Source organism: Lagopus muta, chromosome 15 (assembly GCF_023343835.1).
Source record: "Lagopus muta isolate bLagMut1 chromosome 15, bLagMut1 primary, whole genome shotgun sequence".
Lineage (NCBI taxonomy): Eukaryota > Metazoa > Chordata > Aves > Galliformes > Phasianidae > Lagopus > Lagopus muta.
In genome coordinates this window covers 12,997,044-13,019,140 of record NC_064447.1, presented here as the reverse complement: position 1 = coordinate 13,019,140, position 22,097 = coordinate 12,997,044, and the positions used below count along the sequence as shown (strand labels likewise).

The 22,097-nt window shown below is 42.9% G+C and overlaps 1 protein-coding gene across 7 annotated transcripts in view; it reads right to left on the bottom strand.

Annotated features, from left to right (window-relative positions):
* Positions 1–1,301: 1,301 nt before the first annotated feature.
* The window catches only part of C15H7orf50 (chromosome 15 C7orf50 homolog), a 99,124-nt gene continuing 78,328 nt past the window's right edge, over positions 1,302–22,097 (bottom strand). For 6 of the 7 annotated variants that reach the window (XM_048961505.1, XM_048961506.1, XM_048961507.1 and 3 more), the window contains 3 exons: positions 21,759–21,934; positions 7,845–7,926; positions 1,302–3,919 (listed from right to left, as the gene is read on the bottom strand). In XM_048961505.1, the coding sequence (XP_048817462.1) occupies positions 3,737–3,919; positions 7,845–7,926; positions 21,759–21,934 (441 nt within the window). In that variant the 3' untranslated portion in view covers positions 1,302–3,736. Of the gene's footprint in view, positions 3,920–4,010; positions 4,097–7,844; positions 7,927–21,758; positions 21,935–22,097 lie in introns of all 7 variants that reach the window. The other variant, XM_048961503.1, reaches the window with a different exon arrangement.

Here is a 22,097-nt window from a genome sequence, read left to right as displayed (position 1 = left end):
CGTGGCCTTTCAACAGCCTTCTCCGGGCCCAATGGAGCTCCACAACCAGTAAGGATTTTGGCAGGGCTGCAGCCAGCCTGGCTATTTATAAAAGCAAATGAGAGGGACATATTCTGTATCCCATGGCTTACAGTTCTCTAAAATACAATGAGACCATAAAGAAAACAGACGTCAGTTGTGACAGCAAGAGGCTGTGTGCTACCTGAATTATCAAGAAACCTTCCAAACAATCAAAATCACTAAAACTGATAGGAAATTGCTGTGCACGGGGGCGTGAAGGGGAAAAACCTTCAGCTGAGCGCTCACATATTTGGGGGGTTTTATGTGTTTGTTTCGAACACAATTCCCCTTAACTCAGCCTCCAGGTTGGAGGCACAGAGAGGTAGGACCAGAATTCTTCTGGCCATGTATCTACATTTCCTGACCTTTCAGTATTTGATTCTGAAACCTATTTACATTTTTGACGTAGGTGTGTTTGTGGGTTTTATTGGGGAATGCCAACAATTTTCTGCATGTAGGAAAGAAGAGAAATCATTAAGAGCGACTGCATGAGTGCTCTGTGTTCATCCCAAGGTCCCTCCCTCCACCTCCCAGCCAAACTTTCCTCACAGCACAAGCTTCTTATTCAGCTTTGTTTGGACAAAGAAAGATAAACCACTGTTTTGCATCGCCCTCCCCCCGTCATTTATACATCAGCTGCATTTAGCATGGTATTCTCCACTCCTCGTAGGAAAAAGAGAAAACATAATTTGAGAAATAATTATTTTTGACCACGCTGAGTTGTTGACTCTGTAAGCTGTTATGAAGAAGTTAAAATAGAACGTAATTATAAATCATTGCTAAGCATCCTGCAAAGGCAAGGACGTTTAATTGTGTCCTTGTATGACTGCAGTCGCTGTACACAACTAATACTCCTATTTGCAGGCACAGAAATAACTGGCTCACTCAGCCATACAGAAAGGAAGACATAAAAGGAAACCAAAGCCCCAACGAGAATAAACCACTGGAAAGTTTTATGTCAACAAAGCTGAGTTTAAATTAAGTAACATCAATTCAGTATTTTGACTGTAAGTGAATCAGAACATTAAAGCATGTTTTGAAGGGAATGCTTGTGATGAAACTTCTGTGACTGGATCCTGCACTAAGTGAAACTAACAGGAAAGTTCCTACTGGCTTCTTCTGCGTAGCACCAAACCCACATAGCAGAGTTACTTTTCCAGCTTTAATGCTCATTCTGAAAATGAGAACAGCAGCAGAACTGGCAGGATAAATGCCAAATAAATGCCAAATAAATGACTTACCAGTTACAAGACAGTGGCAAACACAGCACCAATCCATCATGTTGCATATGAGTGATGAACTAAAATTAAATTCTATAAAGATTTTCCATTCTTATGTTTGCTAACTTTCCGAGTGCTGCCTTTGGAACCGAAGTCCCTTTCAGTATTGCTTTATCTGCTCTGACTCAGCAGCAAAAGTCAAAAACAAAACAAGCAGAACAAACCCAACCAACCAAAGCCCACCAAGCCCCAGTTGAAGTGCATTTCTGTACTGCCTGAAGGGGTGGGAGATAAGACAAGAGTCACCTTGCTTTAAGTGAACCAAAACACAGCAGAACTATTCTCCAGTAGGAGGAAATAAGGAAATAAATTACATGCCCAAACAGCCACAATATATCCCTTCCGAATGAGAAGAGAGGATTCATTGACTCAGTAATTTTACAACGATGATAACAAATTAAAACTGTGGAGACAGTGGAGAGCCAACAAGATATACAACCCACAGCCAGGATCAGTCAAATTAAAGGGAACTTTTCACGTCGTCAGATACTGAGTAATTAGTGCTGTCATTAGAGGCACAATTCCAGCTTTAAGCAATTTTGAGTAATTAATGTTCCTTTATTTTGCCTGGAAGCCCTGACTTCAGCACTCTCTTCAGACAGGATCCTTACAGCTGGAGCTCCACAAAGCAGATTAGCCCAAGAAGACGATCAGAGATGAAGACACAATTAGTCAGACTGTCCATGCACACTGTTACCTCCCGGCTGGGACTCAATTTTTATTAACACAGCAGCCATGGCATGGAAACCCAGACACGATTCTGCCCTGTCTGCAGCCATAAGATAGTCTAGGCTACAAACAACATTAACATCTGCAAACTCTACGTGACCAAAGGATGGAACAAAGTGAACGAAGTGATGGGTTGTGTCTGCCTGCACAGCTCTGAGCAGCTGCAGGAAACCCATAGCTGCAATTACCCACCCCATCATGTAAAAAAATACATGGAGGAAATCCCGATAAATATAATCATCAAGCAATGTAAATTTCTAGATTAAAATCCTAAGATGAGCAGGAAGCAGAAGCGAGAACAGCTCTTCTCTGACACCTAAAACGCAATTATAAAATCCCAACAAGACACTTAGAAAACTTCACCCCTTAGAATTCATCTTCTCTTCTGATGGAGAGAAAAAAGCATTGGTTTCTGCTTGGGCCAACAGCAGGTCTTCTTTGGTTGGAAACCTCACCTTCAAGAAGCACAGATCTTAGGTTATTTGTTACTAGGAATACATTTCATACTTCTGAAAGCTTGTAATAACCTGTGACTGTGAAGGCTGTCAAATCCACTCAAATGCTTCTTACTGAAAAATTAGGCCAGCATATCCATAGATTCTCCCCTCCTCCATCCATCCACATTAAAGCAGTAATTCCCAAAGACAGCCACTCTTCTAAAATACACATTCGATAAAGTTGTTGGTAATACAGCATGAACAATATCTGCAGGAAGATTAAAGAATCAGGTCAAGAACACAGCATTGAATGTAAGTGTTATTAAATCATAAGCCAATACTGCAACATTTGAATGATTGATGTCTTTGGTTCTCACTCGAAAGCCTCACTTTTAGCACATTCATAGGAGATAAATGCCCCATGTCAACGCAAATGAACGCAAATTTACTCTTCTGGACACCAATTACAGAGAAAAATGAAAACAACATTGGCAGGCGGCACTCAAAGTGTTGCTGTGCAGCACTTCTCATCACGGGGTGAGTTTGGGCACAATCAGATGATTTCACTACGCATGGTCAGAAGATCTGAGCTGTTCTATCTGTGCATTATCTGAGTATCTAAACAATTGCTGCAAAGCACTGAAAACCTTTGAAATAGACAAGGAAAACTAACAAAGCTGATGGTATCTCCTGATTACTGCGTGAAGTACTAATAAGGAACTGTGTTATACAACCCGTGCTCAACAGACTGAAAATGATCTTTCCCAAATCCAAATGACACACTTCTGAAGCTGAAAGTGACAGACTGCAGCTGGCTGAGCAAACACTGCACTGTATGCTAATGCTACAAGCTGCCATTGTAAAGGAGCCTCCAGGCTTTCTGTTGGCTGCTCTGCTCTTCTTGTTAAGAACTGCAAAGCTCCTCTTACTGAACAGTAATTAGACAGAGAGTTGGAGAAAAACTAACAAGAGAGGTGTATTTTTCCAAAGATGAGCAGTGAGATTGCTTTTAATCAATGCAGCATGTCTATGGATCATATATGGTGCTCAGTTTTGACTTCATCACCTCAAAACATGATAAATATTTGTAGCTGAAAACACGAGTACAAACTCAGAAAATGCAGTATTCAGATTCATTATCAAAATATGTCTTCACAACGAATTTGAAGTATTGCACGTGATGTTCAATGCTTCTTTCCATCAGAAAAGCACCGAGACACAGAACCGCTCTCAAGAGAGCAGCTGCAGAACTTGGCGTATGCGCTCGCACTTCTCCATCATGGTTGGGTCTTCTGCATCCGATCCATCCAACTCCTGCATCAGAGCTTCAGCTTTCTGCACAGTTGTGTCTCGTGCGCTGCCCTTAAGGCCCTGCAGATAGTCCAGTAAAATGGTGAAATGCTCATCTGGAACCTGTGAAGAAAAAAAAACCACAAGGAATTAAAAATACCTGCTTTGTTTTCTTCTCTTTCAATGTTCATCCACAGTCATGTCAAAGCATTACCTGAAAGGTGGTTAGGTGAACTGCACAGCCTTTTGCATCAGCTGATGCCCACCTTCAAATGGAAGAGTTTCTTGCCAATGCTCAAACTGCTAGGAAGGACAGATTGCAGTGAGAGAACTGTTGTGGGCTCAGATGGGCAAAGCATCTGAGGGGAAATGCTGAGCAGATGTGGAATTGATGATCAGCAAACGCAAACACTGCCTGAGAGAGAGATCCAGCTTGTGAGGGCTGCTGAAAGGGAAGAAGCATACTAGCCAGATCCTAGTTTTGGAAACATGTATGCAAACCTTACCAAATTCAGGAGAACGGCACGAATGCGTCCAAGGAAAGAATTTTGTGCAAGTATCCTCACTCCAACCCAAAACCATTTGTTTGCTACGATGAGATACCACCCAGCAGCACACAACAGATTCTGACTTTGACAGAATGCTTACACAAAGGAATTGGATGTAATTTGAAAAAATTGAGACATATGGAAATCATTTTTAAATCACGCTGACTAAAACTGATGCACTCCTTTAACACATCAGACATCAAAAGCAGTTTAGTTATCTGCTGTCGCCTTACCCCCGTTTTACTTCCTTTCTAATTAACCAGTAAAAGATTAAATTTTAGCTTGTCTGGTGCAACGTACAACTCCATTAAGAAATCCTGGCAATAACCTCACAAAGACTTCTGATGATTCTGCAGTATTTTGAACCAGCTTGCTGTCAACAGCGTTCAGTGCACAGATCTGTTTGAGGCATTTCACCTTGTGTATCTGTGGAACTGGTTGGAGCCAATGAGAGAATATTTTTACCATGAATCAGGAGATGTGACAGTGACCTCACCCTGCAAATATGTTTCTTTGTTTGACTTTACACACACAGCATCGCAAGGCGTACTCAGCGTGAGCAAAGCTGAACACATACGTAAGTATTTAAAGGCCTGGAGTCATTGCACGAGGGCTGCTCCAATCCTGTGCAGTACCGACACAGCAGAGAAGACAGAGCTTCAACAGACACTTAATTTACAGCTTATTTCTGCGGCGACATTTGGCAGCACAACTGTGATCACTAAAACTTCTATCGCTCTCAAAGAAGAGGAAGAAAAAATACTCCAGTGCTGCCTTAATCAATAGGGGATATTACAGAGCAGTGAATCAAAGGTGCAGCCTGCACTCATCTTCGTAACTCATGCCCTATGAAAATCTTTATGGACTTCACACAAACACTGCTGTGCTAAAGAAACAGTACAGATAAAAAAAAACATGAATTTTATAATGGCTAACACTGAAACTGATGATACATGAAGTGTGCCTGTAATATAAAACCAGCACATGAAAAATAATGAAAAACCCCAACACTTTTAGAACTGCTTTTATTCAGGGTAAACACACGCTGCTAACAGAGACAAATGCTGAGATGCAAACAGTGTCAGCATGATGGTCCTCCAGCACAGGTCTCAGCACCGCATGTTTAAAGCTCAGCCACATTTCTGTGCTCCACCTTAGCTAAATTAACTGCATCATTTGTACCCCCTGTGCTCAGACCTCGTGGCACAACCACAGCTCACTGCGTGCAATCACAGTTAGCTGGATTGGTTTTGGGGGTTGCAATGTCAGGGCCTCTTGGTGAGATTGTGGGAGCGCTGCCTGTCTTTAAGCTCCCAACAGGAGGAACAGGCTGAAATCGGGTACTGAGGTGGCCCATCAAAGTGCTGGCAAGCGAAGTGATGCCTACAGGATCTCACTGTGGTTGTTGTAACCCATTTTCCCTTTCTCTTGTTTCTTCTCTCTTGCTCACCCGCCTCGCCTCTGCCTGACTAACTAACTAACGTGACTAACTAACATGCATTGGAGCAGACTAACGTGGAAACAGCCAAACGTGACCCAATAACCATCAGCCCCTGAATGCTCAGGAACTATGTGACACCATGAAAATGGGGAAATGCTAACGAAGAACAGCAGGGAAAAAGCAGGTATCACTTGTCAATTACCCTGGCTTTTCTCATTGCCTTCTTCAGGAGCTCCACAACCCAGGGATGTGCAGCCCAGAGGCCGAGGACAATCGATGCAGTTACTTGCTGACAGTGCTGTGCCAAAGGACAACCAGCAACTGGTGATGCAGCATTCATTCAGTACAGGATGACAAAGAAGTGCACACACTGTAGGTATGCAGTCCTGAGCTCTGAAGCCTTCAGCCTACAGCAGATGGATTTTAAAGGTACTTAAAAAAATCGCCTTGTAAATGACTAGAAAACCTCTCTTTATATCTTACAGAAAGAAGAATAACAGTACAGGAAACTTAATTTAGCTCTTGGCATGGCTTTTCAGTAAGAATACAAGTGACACCAAGAGATCAAAGACGTGGCTTAGGAAGGAAGTCTCCTTTTGTATTGTAGCCATGCTCAGATATCCAACGGATTTTATTCTATAATGGACAGGAAATCAGATTTGGGTATAAAAACACAGGCAAAAGCAGCCCTGCCTTATCCTGACAATGAAAAAGACTTCATACATGCTTGATCATGAGCACTTGAGTGGCTCTGCTCATTGTTCTGAATCTGAATGCAGATGTTAATCATTATCTGTAGCTCATATACAACGCATCTTTGATTATTAAACAGTACAAAATACTGGGAATTTAAATAAATCATCACGCTTTCATCACGTGAAAAAAAAAACAACCCCACAACAAAACTAGGAAGGAGGTTTTCATTTCAGTGTCACAGAATAGGGAATGAAGCTGTGTTTTGATCTGTAACACAAGCACTACTTAGGGTTAATTATTTCCCAGTATGTTGCAACACAAAACCCCAAAGCAAACAGGTAAAAGAGCAAAAATGCCATTCTGCCCATAAAGCAGTTTCCAAGCAGAGTTAAAGAGCACACATTGACTTGGAAAGGTGGATAAACCTTTTAACAGCACAGCTTAAAAATAAAAGGCAATGCAAACAACTAGATACCTATTATCAAAAACGCACTTGGCAGCTCATTACGCTGTGTGAACATTTGTTGCTTTCACAAAGCTCTGCTTTTAATCATAGGGTCCTCTGAAAGTATTTTTAATCACAAAAGCAACACCTTCTGCCAGGTGGTTGGTGCAGTTAGGGTCAGGAAGATGGTGATGCTGAAGGGTGTAAGTGCACACACAGTCAGCCACACCTGACTGAATGCCAATGGAATGAATCAATAAGGAGCTGCTGTGCAAACAGAGATGTGTGCTCAGTTACACAACGGGAACATCAGCTGCAGTGCTCTGCTCTGCACTGCAATGCCCAGATGCTGACTGGAAGCTATGTGGATGTTGTTTTTTAAGTTATGAAATGAATGGATTTGGGTGACGATGAAAGGCTGGCTTCTGGTTACGCTTTCTACAATCAACATGAGGTTTCACTTCTAATGAGAAAGCTATTCTAGCATCTTGGCAATGTATCCGTACATCTTACATGAAGCAGAGATATCTGAAGCAATCCACGAGCTATGGCTCAGAGTCACAGTATCACCAAGGTTGGAAAAGGCCTCTAAAATCACCCAGACCAACCAGCCACCTGTCACCAATATTGCCCACTATTCCACAGCCAGAAATCAAGGATATGTTCAAATCTACCCTCATTAAGTTTCAGGTTTATACAAAGCGTCATTCCTCCTTCTGGCTGACGTGCTGTAGTCTAGTAGTGTCCACGGAACAACCACCCCAAAACAGAAAGGTGAATAGCAAGCAATCACAATGGCTGAGTATTTTAGCAAAGTGCACAGCTAATGCTAGTAACCTTGCATTAATAAATAATAGCTACAATTAACATATCAAACTTTACAACATTACCATTGTGAGAACATCTGATAATACAAACCTTCTCCTTCTCATACATGTGTGAGAGCAGCCAGGTCTGCCTCGTCTTTTGAAACTTCCACTCCTTTGGGTTTTCAGACCAGCTGCAATACATTAAAAAAGAAATAAAAAGCTTAAAATATCGCGTGATCAGAATATTTACTGTTCACACACTATTTCCTATAGGGATTCTAAGTAACTTTGCATGCTTGACCTTGTGTCGATGCACAACGTTGTGTTGGTGGGATATTAGCATGTGTTTTCCTACAAGTGGCAAAACAAGGCTAGATGGCTTTTGTGCAAGAAGTGAAAAGCTCATAGGAAGAGACCATGGCCAAGAGAGAGACCACGGCCAAGAATGTGAAGTATTTCCATCAGAAAGCACTGATTCCTCAGGTCAGAAATGAAGGCCCTCCTCCCCTCCGAGCTGTGAGCGCCATGAGCCCAGCACAGCCGAACTGCTGAGCACAGCTGAGTGCAAAGAACACATTTCTCAGTACGCTGCAAGGCTTTGCATAACCGTGTGAGCAAAGTGCTGAAGTTCACAGGACAGAAAATGCTTTGCTCCTCACTCCCCCCAGGAATTCTGATTTCATTCTTAGTCCCCAAATATCAGCCTGCATCCATGCTGCTGAAAGTGGGAAACGAGTGATTCACATCTGTAAAAGTTCTTTGTTTAGCAATCGAATTTCTAATAGGCAAGATTCTAGCTGGGTTAAAATGGCAATTCTATGTAGAACTTAAATATAATTTTACAACTGGTGTATCCTGCTTCAGGTGAAGAAAGAGGCACTTGGTCCACATACCCAGCTAGAAAACAAATATTAACTTTCAAAGCACGTGCCTGAAAATCAGCACCTTATTCTGTACAACATTTGTTAATGCACTGAAATATCACTGAAAGATCCAGCAGAAAACACACGGAGAAAACACAAAATTTTATACTTGATTTTTCTCTAAGGAAAGACAAGTCCCCAGAGGGAAGTTTGCAAGATGTCTTTAATGCTTCAGTTTGTTTTACACAGCGACAGAGAGCACAGAATCAATTGAAAAGCCAGCTGGGTATGAGAATTAGCATTGTTTAAACACTGTCAAGTCTAATAAAGCAAAAGAGCCTTCATATTTGGGGAATGCTGCACCAGCGAACGCATTGTTCAGCCCATCCAATGGAACAGAAAAAAACAAGACCACAAGTCTGGGAGCCTCCACAGAACTCCGTGCCCCATCCAAGTGCTTTCCTGACTCAGAAATTCAGCTTCAGGAAAAACTGGCAACAGCTCATTAGGGTAATCACGAGCCGAATCCCAAGCCAAAATACAAGCTAAATCGTGAGGCAAACGACAGCAAGCCGAAAAAGGACAAACATAACATCAGTGACTACAGCATAAGATATTTTACAGGATCAGAATCAATGCCACAAATGAAGCATGGGAACAGCTTATGTGACAACCTTTGCGAGGTGGCAAGAGCAAGCTGAACATCAGAGCTGCCTGCAAAGCAGCCCCTCTTCTAAGGACAACCTTTATTCAAGGCACTGCACACTTGTGATTTACATTGGTTGGTTAAATACACTGCCTAACCCTCCAAGTATTTCATCCTCTGCTGATTTTATGTTTCTATTCCTTATGCTATCACCAGAGTGCTAACAGGCACTAGCTTGAAAAACACAGCCTCATTTCCCTAATCTCCTATAAAGCTATATGATGTTACAATATCTTTATTATCCACTTTATAAACAACTGGGACTTACAAATGAGTGCACTGTGAGGTTAATTGCTCTTATTAGCCCATTACCGAAACCATATGCTCTCTTCCACACGTTGAGGCAGCCATCACTGTGCTGCACCCACAGCCACTTCCACTCCAGTGAATTCTCTTGTAGAAATGAACACGAGTTTCACCCAGTCTTCTAGAAAGGCTTCTCTCTGATAATTAGTGATATACCCATGGTAATGAACATAAACAAAGAGTTTAACATGACTGACTGCAGAAACGATGCTTGTGCCCATCACAGCACCAGAGGCTCTCAAACCATTTCCCCCGGTTTGCACTTTGCCCAACTGGGATCAAAGGCTAAAAGAATATGGGAAGAAGTTGCATTTCCCTTGACAGATGATAGAAGTGTTCATGTTTTCTCAAACTGCCATCAGATTTTTAACTGCTTCTCTCTCTTTGGCTTCATCAGTTCCTCTCTCTTGTCCCAGGAACTCGGCCCTTCTCCTGACCTGGTTTCCCCCCACACTGCAGCCAAATCCACCACAATGGATGTGCAACCAAGGCAAATAATGTGGCAGTTGCTCCCTGCAAATGGACCTCCCACGGTTATGAAAGTCTTTCACTGATTCCTATGACCACAGTGGCTTTTTCCCTATTCCTATGACAGCTTTAAAACCTATGGACAATGGCACTCGGTGACAATGTGAGCAGGACAGCCGTTCTTATCAGAATGACATAATTAGTGCATCCTTAGAAATGCTCAGCTTTCAAACCAAAGATCTTAGAGCTCTGTAATGCAGGAGAAGTCTCTTTTTGCTGTTTATATGCAGATAAGCTTTCCTGACATATTACAGCAGCAGAAAAGGACTTTCCCTGGAGTGATTAAATATACACAGTTATACTGTATTACACAACTACATTATAGAAAAAAAAGCTTATTAGAGACAGTAACAATGTCCTTCACAGCTTTGAATTCATTTGGTGGCCTTTAGATATATCCAAATCCAGATCTAATATAAGCTACAGAATTGGGCAGAAAACAGACATGTTTAAAACATGTATTTTTCCAGTGTGCCTAGGGCTAATTTCCAATATATTGTACAAACACTAATTGCCTTCTTTACACAGTTAATGTTTGAGTCTTTCTTATGAGCTCTATCTCATTGAAAAAACACATCAGCTGCCTTTAGTTAAAGGGAGCTTTCGTGTTTGTGCAAACGATCTTCCTAAATGGCTTTGAAATTGAAGATACAGAGGATATGAAACAAATGAATCAAGTTTCCAAAAGAGTTTTACATCTGAGTTTTTGGGTTTTTTTTAGCATCAGAGTGTTATGTAGAAGAGCTGCCCGAAATTCCCATTGGTCTATCATACAAATGAGTTTCAGCCTATACATTAAAATCACACATGGTTGCACTGGGCCTTCCCAGACACTCGCTGCAGATGCAATCTGCCTTTAAAATGCTTAATCCCATCCCTTTCACCACTGTGACAGAAAAAGAGCATTTCTGAGTCTTGGCAGCTAAGCAGGAACACAGAAGACAGCTGGCAGCATGCAGGGCAGAGCACTCCATGGGATGCTGTAGTACAGAAAGGGAAGGGAAAGCAGTCAGATTGGTTCCAGAAGCACAGTCAGAGAAAAACATTATTGTTACCAATTGAATTCAGGAAGATGACAATGCATCTGCTTAGACTGCTGGCCAGGACAAAACACCAGGAAGCTGTCCCAGCACTTATATAATCTCTTATGTGGAGAAAAGTACTGTTTGAGAGCCATCCATTTCACTCATTCAGCTGAAAAGATCATTGGGTCAAAGACAAGTGTCAAGAAATCAAAAAGGAAAGACAGACACACGACAGCCCATAACCAGCAGACAGCAGGAGAGCACTGCTGCATGCCAAACACAAGGACACCTACACTCATCTGTGTCTGCTGCCTGAGATGGGCACACAGCCCCAGCCTCCACACTGCTCCACAGGCTGCACAAAGCAAAGTTCCTGCCCTCGGTGCAACAGGTGCTTCCTCAACCAAGAGCACCAGCACTGAAAAATTCCCTCAAAGACATTTAAAGCCGTGCTGCAGTACTTGGAGCTCTGATTTGCTCTCCTGTGTCACAGTGCAATACATACAGCAGCACTGACTTTAACGCACCGTGTGCTTACATCCAGGTAAGATAACTGCCCTTACAAGGCACGAGTTTGGAAACTGAACAGTCATTTCAGGTCAGTTCAATGCTACATACAGGTGAGCATGGGAAGCTGGCACCTCACAGAGGCTCCCTGGGATTCCTGGAGCATCACGGGTGGAGCAGGAATTTGGCAGAGGCGTGGGAGAAGAGCCAGTGCAAGGGTGGAGCTTTCATATGGATACATAAAATATATGTGGATGTGGGTGCAAGTTTTATATGTGCTCTCCAGTGCACACAGCAAATTAGGAATAATAACTTTTTGTCCAGTCATAACACGTGCACTTATTTGAAGGGAAATGTTAAGGTGTTTATTTTTATCAGGGGTGTTCAGCATTTCTTTTCTTTCTCTCGGGGCATTTGAAACAACTGAGCGTTTAAAAAGGCAGGTTTCACATTTCTTTCATTGCCAGCACCAAACCCATGTACTGCACAGAGCAAAAGCTGCATCGACAGAAAGGGCTCCCAAGGACAGGGGCTGCTCCACAGCCCTGCATGCCAAGAGAGCCAGGCAGCAGCACGGGGCAAGCCTGGATGCAAGGTGAGAGGAAATCCCATCTCAGGTGTCTGTGTGATGCTGATTGCCCTCGTTTGGAAGAAATATCCAAAATTTACATTCTAAATTGATTTTCAAAGGCTTAAGCAGAATGGCTGTAATTAAAATCTACGCACTCATCTTTGGCAGGACCCAAGTACAGATGTAAGGAAGAGTCACAGCCCTTATTTTCAATGCGTTTTTCTCACATCATGGATGATTCTGTTATGTCCCAACTCCCATTCCTGGAAAAGTCAATACATTTACAGTGAGCTCTGAAATACAGCATGGAAGCTAATTAACTTCAAACTTAGAAAAAGGTTTTACTCATTTTCCTGGAAAAGAAGAAGAGACATTAATGGATCTCTTCTGCCAGAAGAAACTGTTTTAAAATTGTCAACAGATTTTAGCAGCAGTGCCACATTTTTGGTAGAAAATCCTGGCACCATTTCTTAATCTGTGGTTTAAAAACAGTTTTTAATGTATTCGTCCATCTGGGTTATAAGGAGCACTGTGACTACAGAACTGGGAAAGGGCAAGGGGAGAAAAAGGCCCATTTTTTTTTTTTAGCTTTCAGTTTTAGTTTAGGTATCACATGAACAGAGGAAGGAAAGAAACATCCTTTTTAGTACCTCATTTTGGTTCTATTGTCTAATTTAAGGACAGATCGTATCTGCACAGGGAATTACACAAATCAGAGAGCTTCCTTAGAAAGTATGTGCAAAGGAAAAGGAAAAAGCCTTTGTGCCTTAAAGCAAACCTTTGATTAGATCTACATTAGACGTTTATCACAGCGTATCCTTTATTATGTGCACTTTTATCACTTGCCATTATTTGTTACACTTTATATTACGCTCGCATCCTGAAGCTTCATCCAAGACAAAAATGCCCTTCCTGCTGCAGCACAGGCACCGCTCACACCCAGCACTGAGCATTCTGCAAGAGCCCAGGGCACAAACAGATGCCACAGGTGATAAGTGGAAGGCAAGTCGACCCAGAAAGCTGAAACAATGCCTCAAAAGCGTAACATATGTCATCAGTAGAGCTCACGCTTCTTATGTATGGTATAATACGTGCAGGGCATCTCAGCTGTGATTCAACTCGTCAGCTTTTCATAGACACCGACCTACCTGCAGCTGCCACCCGTGGTCCAATGGGGAAAAATAACCAATTAAAAAAAAACTAAACCTTTTCTAGCACTATTATTTAGTGGCTGGCATCTGTTTTAGCCTGTCTAGAAGAAAACTGCATTTGATTTGAAAATATATAGACTACGTAGAGAACATTCCCTTGTTTCCAGTAGCTACAGAGGAGCTGGAAAGCAGTAGGCTTAAAAAACTGAAGGTAATAGTGCCGTGCTGAATATGCTTCTTATTTTATACAGAGTTATAAAAAGAAGACAAAGTAGGAGTTGAATTATCACAGAAGGAGAGATTGATTTTGAGAGCAAGGAACTGAAAAGCGCAGCACAGCTGACAGCAGCCTTTTGGGCTTTCCCAATGGAGCTGCAGCGCCCAGCAGCGCCTGCCATGCACTGCGGGGTCCAGGACAGCATCACGCCGTCCTCCCCAGCACCCTGTGATGAGCAGTGTGTCACCAAGGCTGTAAATAACCTGCTTACAGACACCGACCTGCCCATGACTGCTTCCTGCAGGTGGCTCTCACTGCAAGCCGGTTTTATTCATATGAAAGTAATTACTGATACCTTTTGGGGCACCGCTGCATTTATTACTGTGTGAAGGAGACAAGTTTTAATAAGGATCCGGTTTTATTATTTGAAAAATATTGCTTGTTAGTGTAACTGGGGCTGGGGGGCTGTGATGGTTCCCTGGAGCTAACTGATTAATAATCATTGCCAACTGCATTTTAAATTTTAATTTTGGCCTTGGCTGACCTGCCTAAACGATTCCCTACAGCTACGAAACCACTTTCTAGTGTGAATGTTTGGGCACTGTCTGAATAGTTGAAGCGTGCTGGAGGTGCTAATTCTCCTACATGTCAATGTTATGGCACAGAGAAAACACACAGCCTTCCCTCTGCATTTCTGCCAAGCCAGGAGCATGGCCTGAACGGAACGATGTAGGTGATGGGAAATAGGAAGGAACGTCCTCTGTGAGTCCAGGATGGAACTGGTGGGCTTTCTGCTCAGTGAACACACTGCAAATATTTCATTCACTGAAAGGGAACCCGCTCTACAATCTGCTTTTGTTTAAAAGCATCAGCAGGTACCTGCAGAACACCGCCTGGTGATTACAAACTCCTGCTTCCAAACCTCTCTAATACCTCTTACAAGGTTACCAGAAGTCATTTCAGATGAAAGAATATATTAAAGCTGCTTCATTATTTAATTAGATGAAACATCTTTTGTATGATGCTGTGCACAGATGAAAGCAACTATCTAGTGACTACATTTAATAAGCTGTTAAGAAAATTCATTTATGCTAAATTTTATTTTACTGGAAATGAGCGTCATTAAGAAAGGATGCATTACATTTTCTTAATTAGGTTTGGAAACAAAGAAGTTATCTTCCAGGAAAGAGAATCAGGCAGAGGAACCTCAAGTATTTTACCTTGATACTTACAGGCTTAACACCTGTAATCTAATTTTCTCCACCTAAGGAAGCACTTAGACATATAGAAAGTATATGTTAGAAACAAGGGGTGCTCCTGCCCTCCCTGTCCTCTTACGCATAGACCTGGACAAAGACAGAAAGCTCTTTCAGAGTAGCTAGAATGGTCTGGAATATTACTCTCTATATGGCATGTGCACCCAGAAATCAGTGCAGATGTGGCCTTAGGAACATCCTGACAGAACACCACAGAAACAAATCCATGCAAGCTCCTCTTATATAACAAATAAGAAATGGAGATGTCATGTTAATGATGCTATCAAATACTGCACTTCTCCATGAGACTGCTGGAACCAAATGCCCAAGTAAATGTTGTGGCAGCTTTGTTTCACACTGTAAAATGGCAGAGCTGCAGACACAGAAGGTTTCCAAGGAAGACCCTCTGCAGCTCTTACTGAGAAACACTTTGAGAGGTGCCCTTGTGACCTTCAATAACATTAATTCAAAGATTTGGGAGGACAAGTGATTTGATTTGAAGCCGTAAAGCAGGATTAGAGTTTTTTAATCTATTTCTCCCTTTTTGTAAAATGTAGTGAGCATTTATGGAGAGGACAAGAAGAAATCTCCTTCCTCTGCCATAAACTAAATGGGATGATGAGCAGATTTAGCAAGACACAACATCCACGGACGGACAGGAATTTAGCACGGACATGAACCTCCTCCCTTCTCTTCTCCTCTTAAGCCACACGTAAGTGCTGAGCAAATGGGCCAGAAAGCTATTCCAAATCCTTTCCCTACATGAGATAGAAATGAGTTTCTTCAGAATGCTATTAATGGCTAACCCATAAGAGGGCTGGTGCAGGGAAAGACATGCGAGAGCAGCAGCTTTTCCAAAGCTCAGTTTAGTAAGCTGAATCACAAACCTCCACTAATTTTACTGGAACATCACATAATAGTGCATGTTATAATACTGCCTCCTTTTGAATGAGCTGGAAATAAGGAGGAAATATTTGCAGTACCTAAGAATTCCTACTTGAGCTAAACTTACAAGTCTTATAACCTGACATTTCAGAATCTTCAGTCCTCTGTTTTGTCTCCAGAAACCAGAGCTGCTTACTCAGATTTCTCAATACCTACGTTCTTCAAAACCTGATTTATTAATATGGACATTCCTTGCTGGAAATGACTGAAATGATGAAGTAAATAAACAAATAATCTAGCTCTGGCCATCTGGAACATTTCCAGGGCAGAGTTACCAGTACCCAGAATGTATTTCCAGGATTTTATTTTCTTTTTTTTTTCTGCCCAGAAACTCTTGGTAAGAATAGCCAAGATTGAGAGGCATGGCTTCTTATTTCAGATTCACCTGAGCCTTACCCTGGTACTCAACTCAGCTCCAGACCTGAGCCACAATTCCTGCACAGCACGGGGTCACTCTCCCTGCTCAGAGCCCTGCAGCCATCTCCTCACCCAGCACTGCAAGGCTGGGCTGCTGTGACACAGCTGCAGACCACAAATGTGGCCCTGCCATTTCCACTTCCACTTCCACACACAGCCTGCACCACTCTGTCTGCAGAGCTGCAGTGTTTACAGGTAGGAAAAAAAGACATCAGAACAGAAATCTGCAGGAAGTGGCTGAAGTAAAGGTAGATGTTAAAGAGCTTCTTGCAAAGTAGTGGAATTGTTGTACTGGGACTCTAAAAAGCAGTTTTAGAGTTTAACACCAAGGAGTTAATCATTAATGCTTTAAAAGCAGTTCCTGCACAACATGACATCCTGCAGGTGTCACGAGGGGGGTTAGGAGAAGGCTGGCAGGGCTCCAGCACAGCCCTGCACATCACTTGTCCCTGAGACACAGAGAAGTGAATGCAGAAGTCAGTGGATGCATCAGCAATCTTGGCACTGGGCTGCCAGACACCCCAATGGGACAGGCAGTGCTGTGTGCTGCTGTGACTGAGAGTGCAATGTGACTTTCACAGAATCCGAAATGCACAGATTGAATAATCAGATGCTGAGGACACTAATGTTAGGAAATGTACACGGTGAATGCAGCTCTGGAATGGCAGTGTGTCTGATTCGGTCACAGCCAGGCTGAAGCAGGACAAGAAGTGCTGCCTCTTCTACATTCAGAGCAACACTGCCTGTGGGTATGGTTGGTGTGCTCGTGCAGCTGCTGTCATCAGCACAAAACTGACCAATGGACTGGGGAAGGGGAAAAAAGCAAAGGTTTTCCACATGGGGCAAATAAAACACAAAATCACAAGGCGATGTGGCTGAGAGAAAGATGGAGCATTGCAGATCCTTCACTGGAGAGGCAGGGAGATTCAGAACTCTGAAGCAGCCAGGTGCAGGCCGTGCTCAGTGTGGGAAACACTGTGATTTACAAAACCCTGCTCAGTAACAGATCCACAACTGATTACCTTTTCTGCCTCACATACCCTTGCAAAAAAGGCAGCGTGCCTGTATGCCTTGCAGAAGAGCCCTATGCAGCACCAAACCTGGAGAGTGAGAATGCACTCTGCATCCACCCCGCAGGAATAGCTGTGGGCATACTGGCACCCTAAAAATAGCCGAGGTGTGGGTGCTGTGCTGACAGCTTTGTAGGGTTTGTGAGTAATGCTGGGGCTGCTAGGGAACTGCAAACAAACTGACCGGGCTCCAGCAGATGCCACAGGGGGCTGTAGGATGACGATAAGGTAACCCTACTCTCTTAATAAGACAAATCTAATTTCTCTGCCACTAACAGGGACAGAGACTTCCTTTACAATGAGGCAGATCTGTCCCACTGTTAAAATCAATGGGCTAACATTCCCTTTTACAGAGGGATTTGCATGCTCTGATTTAGGTCAAGAGGAGGAATACTGCTCAGAGGCAGGTAGAACTAAAAATCAGCGACAGAAAGTTGGAGCAGTCCTGAGACAAAAGCTCTGTTCTGTGCAGCATGAGGAGAAGTGCAAGCCTTTGAAATCAGATAGCAGCAAACGTCTGCCCAGGTTCACAAAAGCAGCCCAGAACGACGCCAAATGCAAATTTACCCTCTATCTGACTCCTGGATTCGGGCAGCTCCTTCTATAACTAAGGACTGCGAAAGCACACATGAATGCATCAATTACATCCATAGCTAACACTTGCCTCAGAACCTTCAAAAAACAACCCTCCAATAATTAAAGCAAAACCACCCTCCACCACCACAACCCCCTCATCTTTGAGGGAAAGCTGCTATTTCAGGACACCTTCACAGCCCAACTTTTGCTTTGGCTGAGATTTGCAATTCGATCAGTGCTGCAATAGCTGATGAACTTCAAGGTAACTGGTGAGCTCCTACATCGACTGCATCTCCCTGCCACGGGGAACACTCCCTGCCCTGGACTGGTGCTGTGTTTGCAATGAGACATTCCTGCTTGATGCAACAGTCAGTGTCAGGGCTCACAGAGCTCCATCTCACAGGCATTACATAAGACAGTCATTACATCCCAGGGACAATGGCAAATTCACAGTTCAATAAGTAAAACGTCTGCAAAGGAGATACCTCTAACAAGCATCTAGAGCAGCTCAGCAGCGCACAGACCGACGCACTGACACTACCTGCCACTCAGGTGTGTTAAGCTCTGCTAATCTTACATGGGGGAAGAAAAGACAACCTGTGATGTTCAGATTTCCGTGCACTGGTTACTCTTAGTACCTACAAGCTGAAGCCGTGGATGGGGAAACATCAATTGCAACTCTCAAAATGAAAGACACCTATTAATGCCCTTCTGCAGCCTGGCCCAGGATGGTGCTCTGCCTCCATCCTGCAGCCCAGCAGATGAAGGGCTGCCCCAGGCACTGCTCCAGCAGCACTCCTGCACAGTGCCACACCATTTCCCCACTCAGTGCCAAACTGTCTTACTTCTGTGTTCTGAAATGTGCCCTTGCTTTCTATCATTGTGGCAGCCATCTTATTTTTACTTACTTTCTTATTTTCTGAGGAAGTCTCTGACATGCTCACCTAAATTTAAGGCAGCGATACAAAAGCAGGCAGAGGAAACCAGAAAGACAACGCCTGGGAAAACACCCTGGTGACACACAGAGCTGGTGCCATATAAATCATGACAGAGGGAGAAGAAACGCACTCTAGCAGCTTATTTTTCCAATGTGAGCACATGGTAGGTAACATTCTAAGGCTCAGGTAATTCACAGCAATATCCACACAGTGCTGTTATCTGTTCCTTCTACAAGAGATGCCATCTTTGTAATTCCACGTGCTTGGGGTGACATCTGTTCTCATTTCTATTACTTTGACGGGTGATGGAGAAATCCATACGAGCCGATCCACAAAGCAACAACTTGCTGAGCTAAGTACAGCAATAGAAACATTTCTAGAGGAGAGCGACGTGCCAAGGCAAACAAGTTCTGCCATCGTTTCAGCACCACTAAAGGTCAGTTGGGATATAATTACGTCTAATTAGAATTCTCATGAACTGCAACGTCTTTTCACTTGAAGGCACTTACAGCTCAAAAAAGTATGAATTTTATTTCCTGTTTTCTAAGAATCAAAGAAAGGAGGCATTCTGACCTTGGATTCAGATGTGAATCATCCTAAAAGAAAAGAAGCACGTCATTGTTAGAAGGAAAAGGAAGAGCTCTGTGCAACCACCAACACCCAGCTCTTCCCTCCTGCTCTGCTGTTCCTTTCTTCCTGTTCAGTATCATTGTTTTTTGGTTTTTTTTTAAAGCATTATTCCTCATTTTTTTCTCCTTCTCATAGTTACATAACCCTTCTGTCTCCCTTTTTGCTTTAGCACCCTATTTCAGTCCTCTCCATCTTCAGAGCTGCCCGCCTGTTGTTCTTCCACGTAAGATGTTGGTATTTCTCCCTGACGTTACTGCTAGAAACAGAAATCCAGTTTTCTGCTGAAGAATTCCTCTTCATTTCATCCCACAGACCAGAAAAGAAGGCTCTGCTGTCTGAGAGAAGCACTACCTCTTAAAAATGTATGACCTACAAAACAAGCAGAATTTTCCCTTGCATGTCAAAAGTCTGCGTATAACAGAACTCTTTCAGTGAATGATTTTTAACGTTTTCCTTTGAAAGTTATCAAACTTATCAAGTTTGAAACTTTGAAAGTTATCAAACAAATTCCTGTCAAAGCTGAAGCCTCAGTTGTGCTCTCGTGCTGTGAACAGTCAGTCTCTTCACTAATAAAAATGACTGCTTTAATTATTATATGGTACTTCAAGTTCCACCTGTAATGCAGGAGATTCACTTGTCATCAGGGAATTAAGAGGCCACCTCACTTAGCACTATTTAATGTCAGGTTTTCTGCTGTAGGTGGGGCAAATCATAAGTCCACAGCGCCCTTTTGTTTACCTCCCACTGCACTGTGCTCCTGCATCTGTAGGATGACCTTATCCTTCCATGTGTCAGTCACACCTGTAGCCCCACAAAAACACACAGACTGAAATCCCTGACCCACTGAAGTCGTCAGGGCTTTTACAGTGGGCTCCCAAGGACACGAGGAGGCCACAGCACATATGGGGCAAAACGCACCCCATGGTTACGTTCATTTGGCAGTTCAGCATCTTACTGCTATCCCTGATAAGTGTACAAAATTCAAACCATCTGTTGCTGACATAACCCCAGACAACGTGCTGCCATACCCAGAGCTGTGGGGCTCTGCTATTACAAGACCATGCTGTGTAGCCAGCATACTGCTTCAAGGTCATTTGGTGCAGGTTAAACTCTGCAGTCAAATTAGTTCAAATATAGTTTCACTCTCATCTAACAAGGCACAAATCCATACAGATAGAAGCAGAATATCAACCAAAACCCCACAGCTTGTTCCTTTGCTTTCCAAACCTGAAAACCATTATGTCTAGATCCGCCACTTACTTGCACACATACCAGAGTACAGTTGGAGCAGATGGTTCAAAGATAACTTTCAATCCATCTGCAGTTCAAAACAGTGGTGAACCAATCCAGCTGTTTTCCAGATCAAAAATATTATTGTCATTGTGCTATCGCTGCGTGCTGAGGGTTATGTAACAAAAATGCACATGTCCCTCTGCCTGGAATGCAATTAATTTCCTCCCTCCCCACTGAGAGTGGTAAGTAACAACTCAGACAGTCTGCATGCTTCAGTTTTAAGCATGGCCAGAGATGCAGCGATGGAATTATTCCCCGTGGTAACCCACTGCTGGTAACACGCCAGCCCTCTGCAGGTCTTAGAGACAGGGTCTATTCTGTTCAGGGAAAAAACAAATACTACTTTCCTGCTTATACACGACCTCTTACTGTCTGCAGGGTACCATGAATGCTTTGTTTCAGCTATTTTAAACATAGATGTTTCTTTACGTTGGAATTCAAAGTATTCAAAATCAGTGTGCTAGCTAAAGTAATTGCTTCCGATCCGAAATAGGCCACTGGACTCCCTGGATACTTTGGTATGCAGAAGTGAGGCACTGTACACTATTCACTTTAACATGGTGGCACAATCGTGTCTTAATGTACAAATATCCAAATGTCATGCATTAGGTTAAGTGAGGAGTCCATAATGCAATTTGCTTACATCTAGAGAACACCCAAAACTCCTTTGCTTAAAACAGTGCACTTAAAACTAGTTTCCTCAATGCAGTATTTTCTGTAATACACCCTTCATCTCTGTGAGTGCAGCTAATCCAGAGATATTTATACCTGAACTATACGACATTCAGGAGAGGAACTGTCTGTCTATAAAACGTTTGTGCCGTGCTCAACATCCTTCAGTTGTTACTGCGCTATACATAAAACGAGGTGAAAGGGTGTCAACTGAAATGAAGCTTTAGCTTATAACTTAACTGCAGCAGTTTCCTTTAATGCCTTATTTCTTGGGTCAGCTTGTTCAGGATTGCTGGCTTGGTTTACAGCTTGTTTCTGCACGGAGCACCTGCAGTGCTGCTAGCAGCCTTACCTGGTTAAATAGGCCAGAGCCAGTTCAGATCCTGACAGCTTCTTGGGTTCTGCTTTCTTAGTAGAGATTCCAGCTTCCCTCATGAGCTTTTTTTCTTCTTTCTTGCGCTCCTTTTTCAATTTTCTTTCCAATTTCCTCCTTTCCTCTGGAGTAAGATCTTCCTCTTCATCTGCTGCCTGAAACAATAAACATTTAAATAAAGTGATTCTGTTTCTATAGGAAGGTGAACAAGACATTCACAAATGCAACTGAAGGGCACAGTTAATATTTTAACCCAGCAGCTTCAAGCTTCATACTTTTACCATACACCAAACTACGAAGCTTCCACGCTGTTCAGCT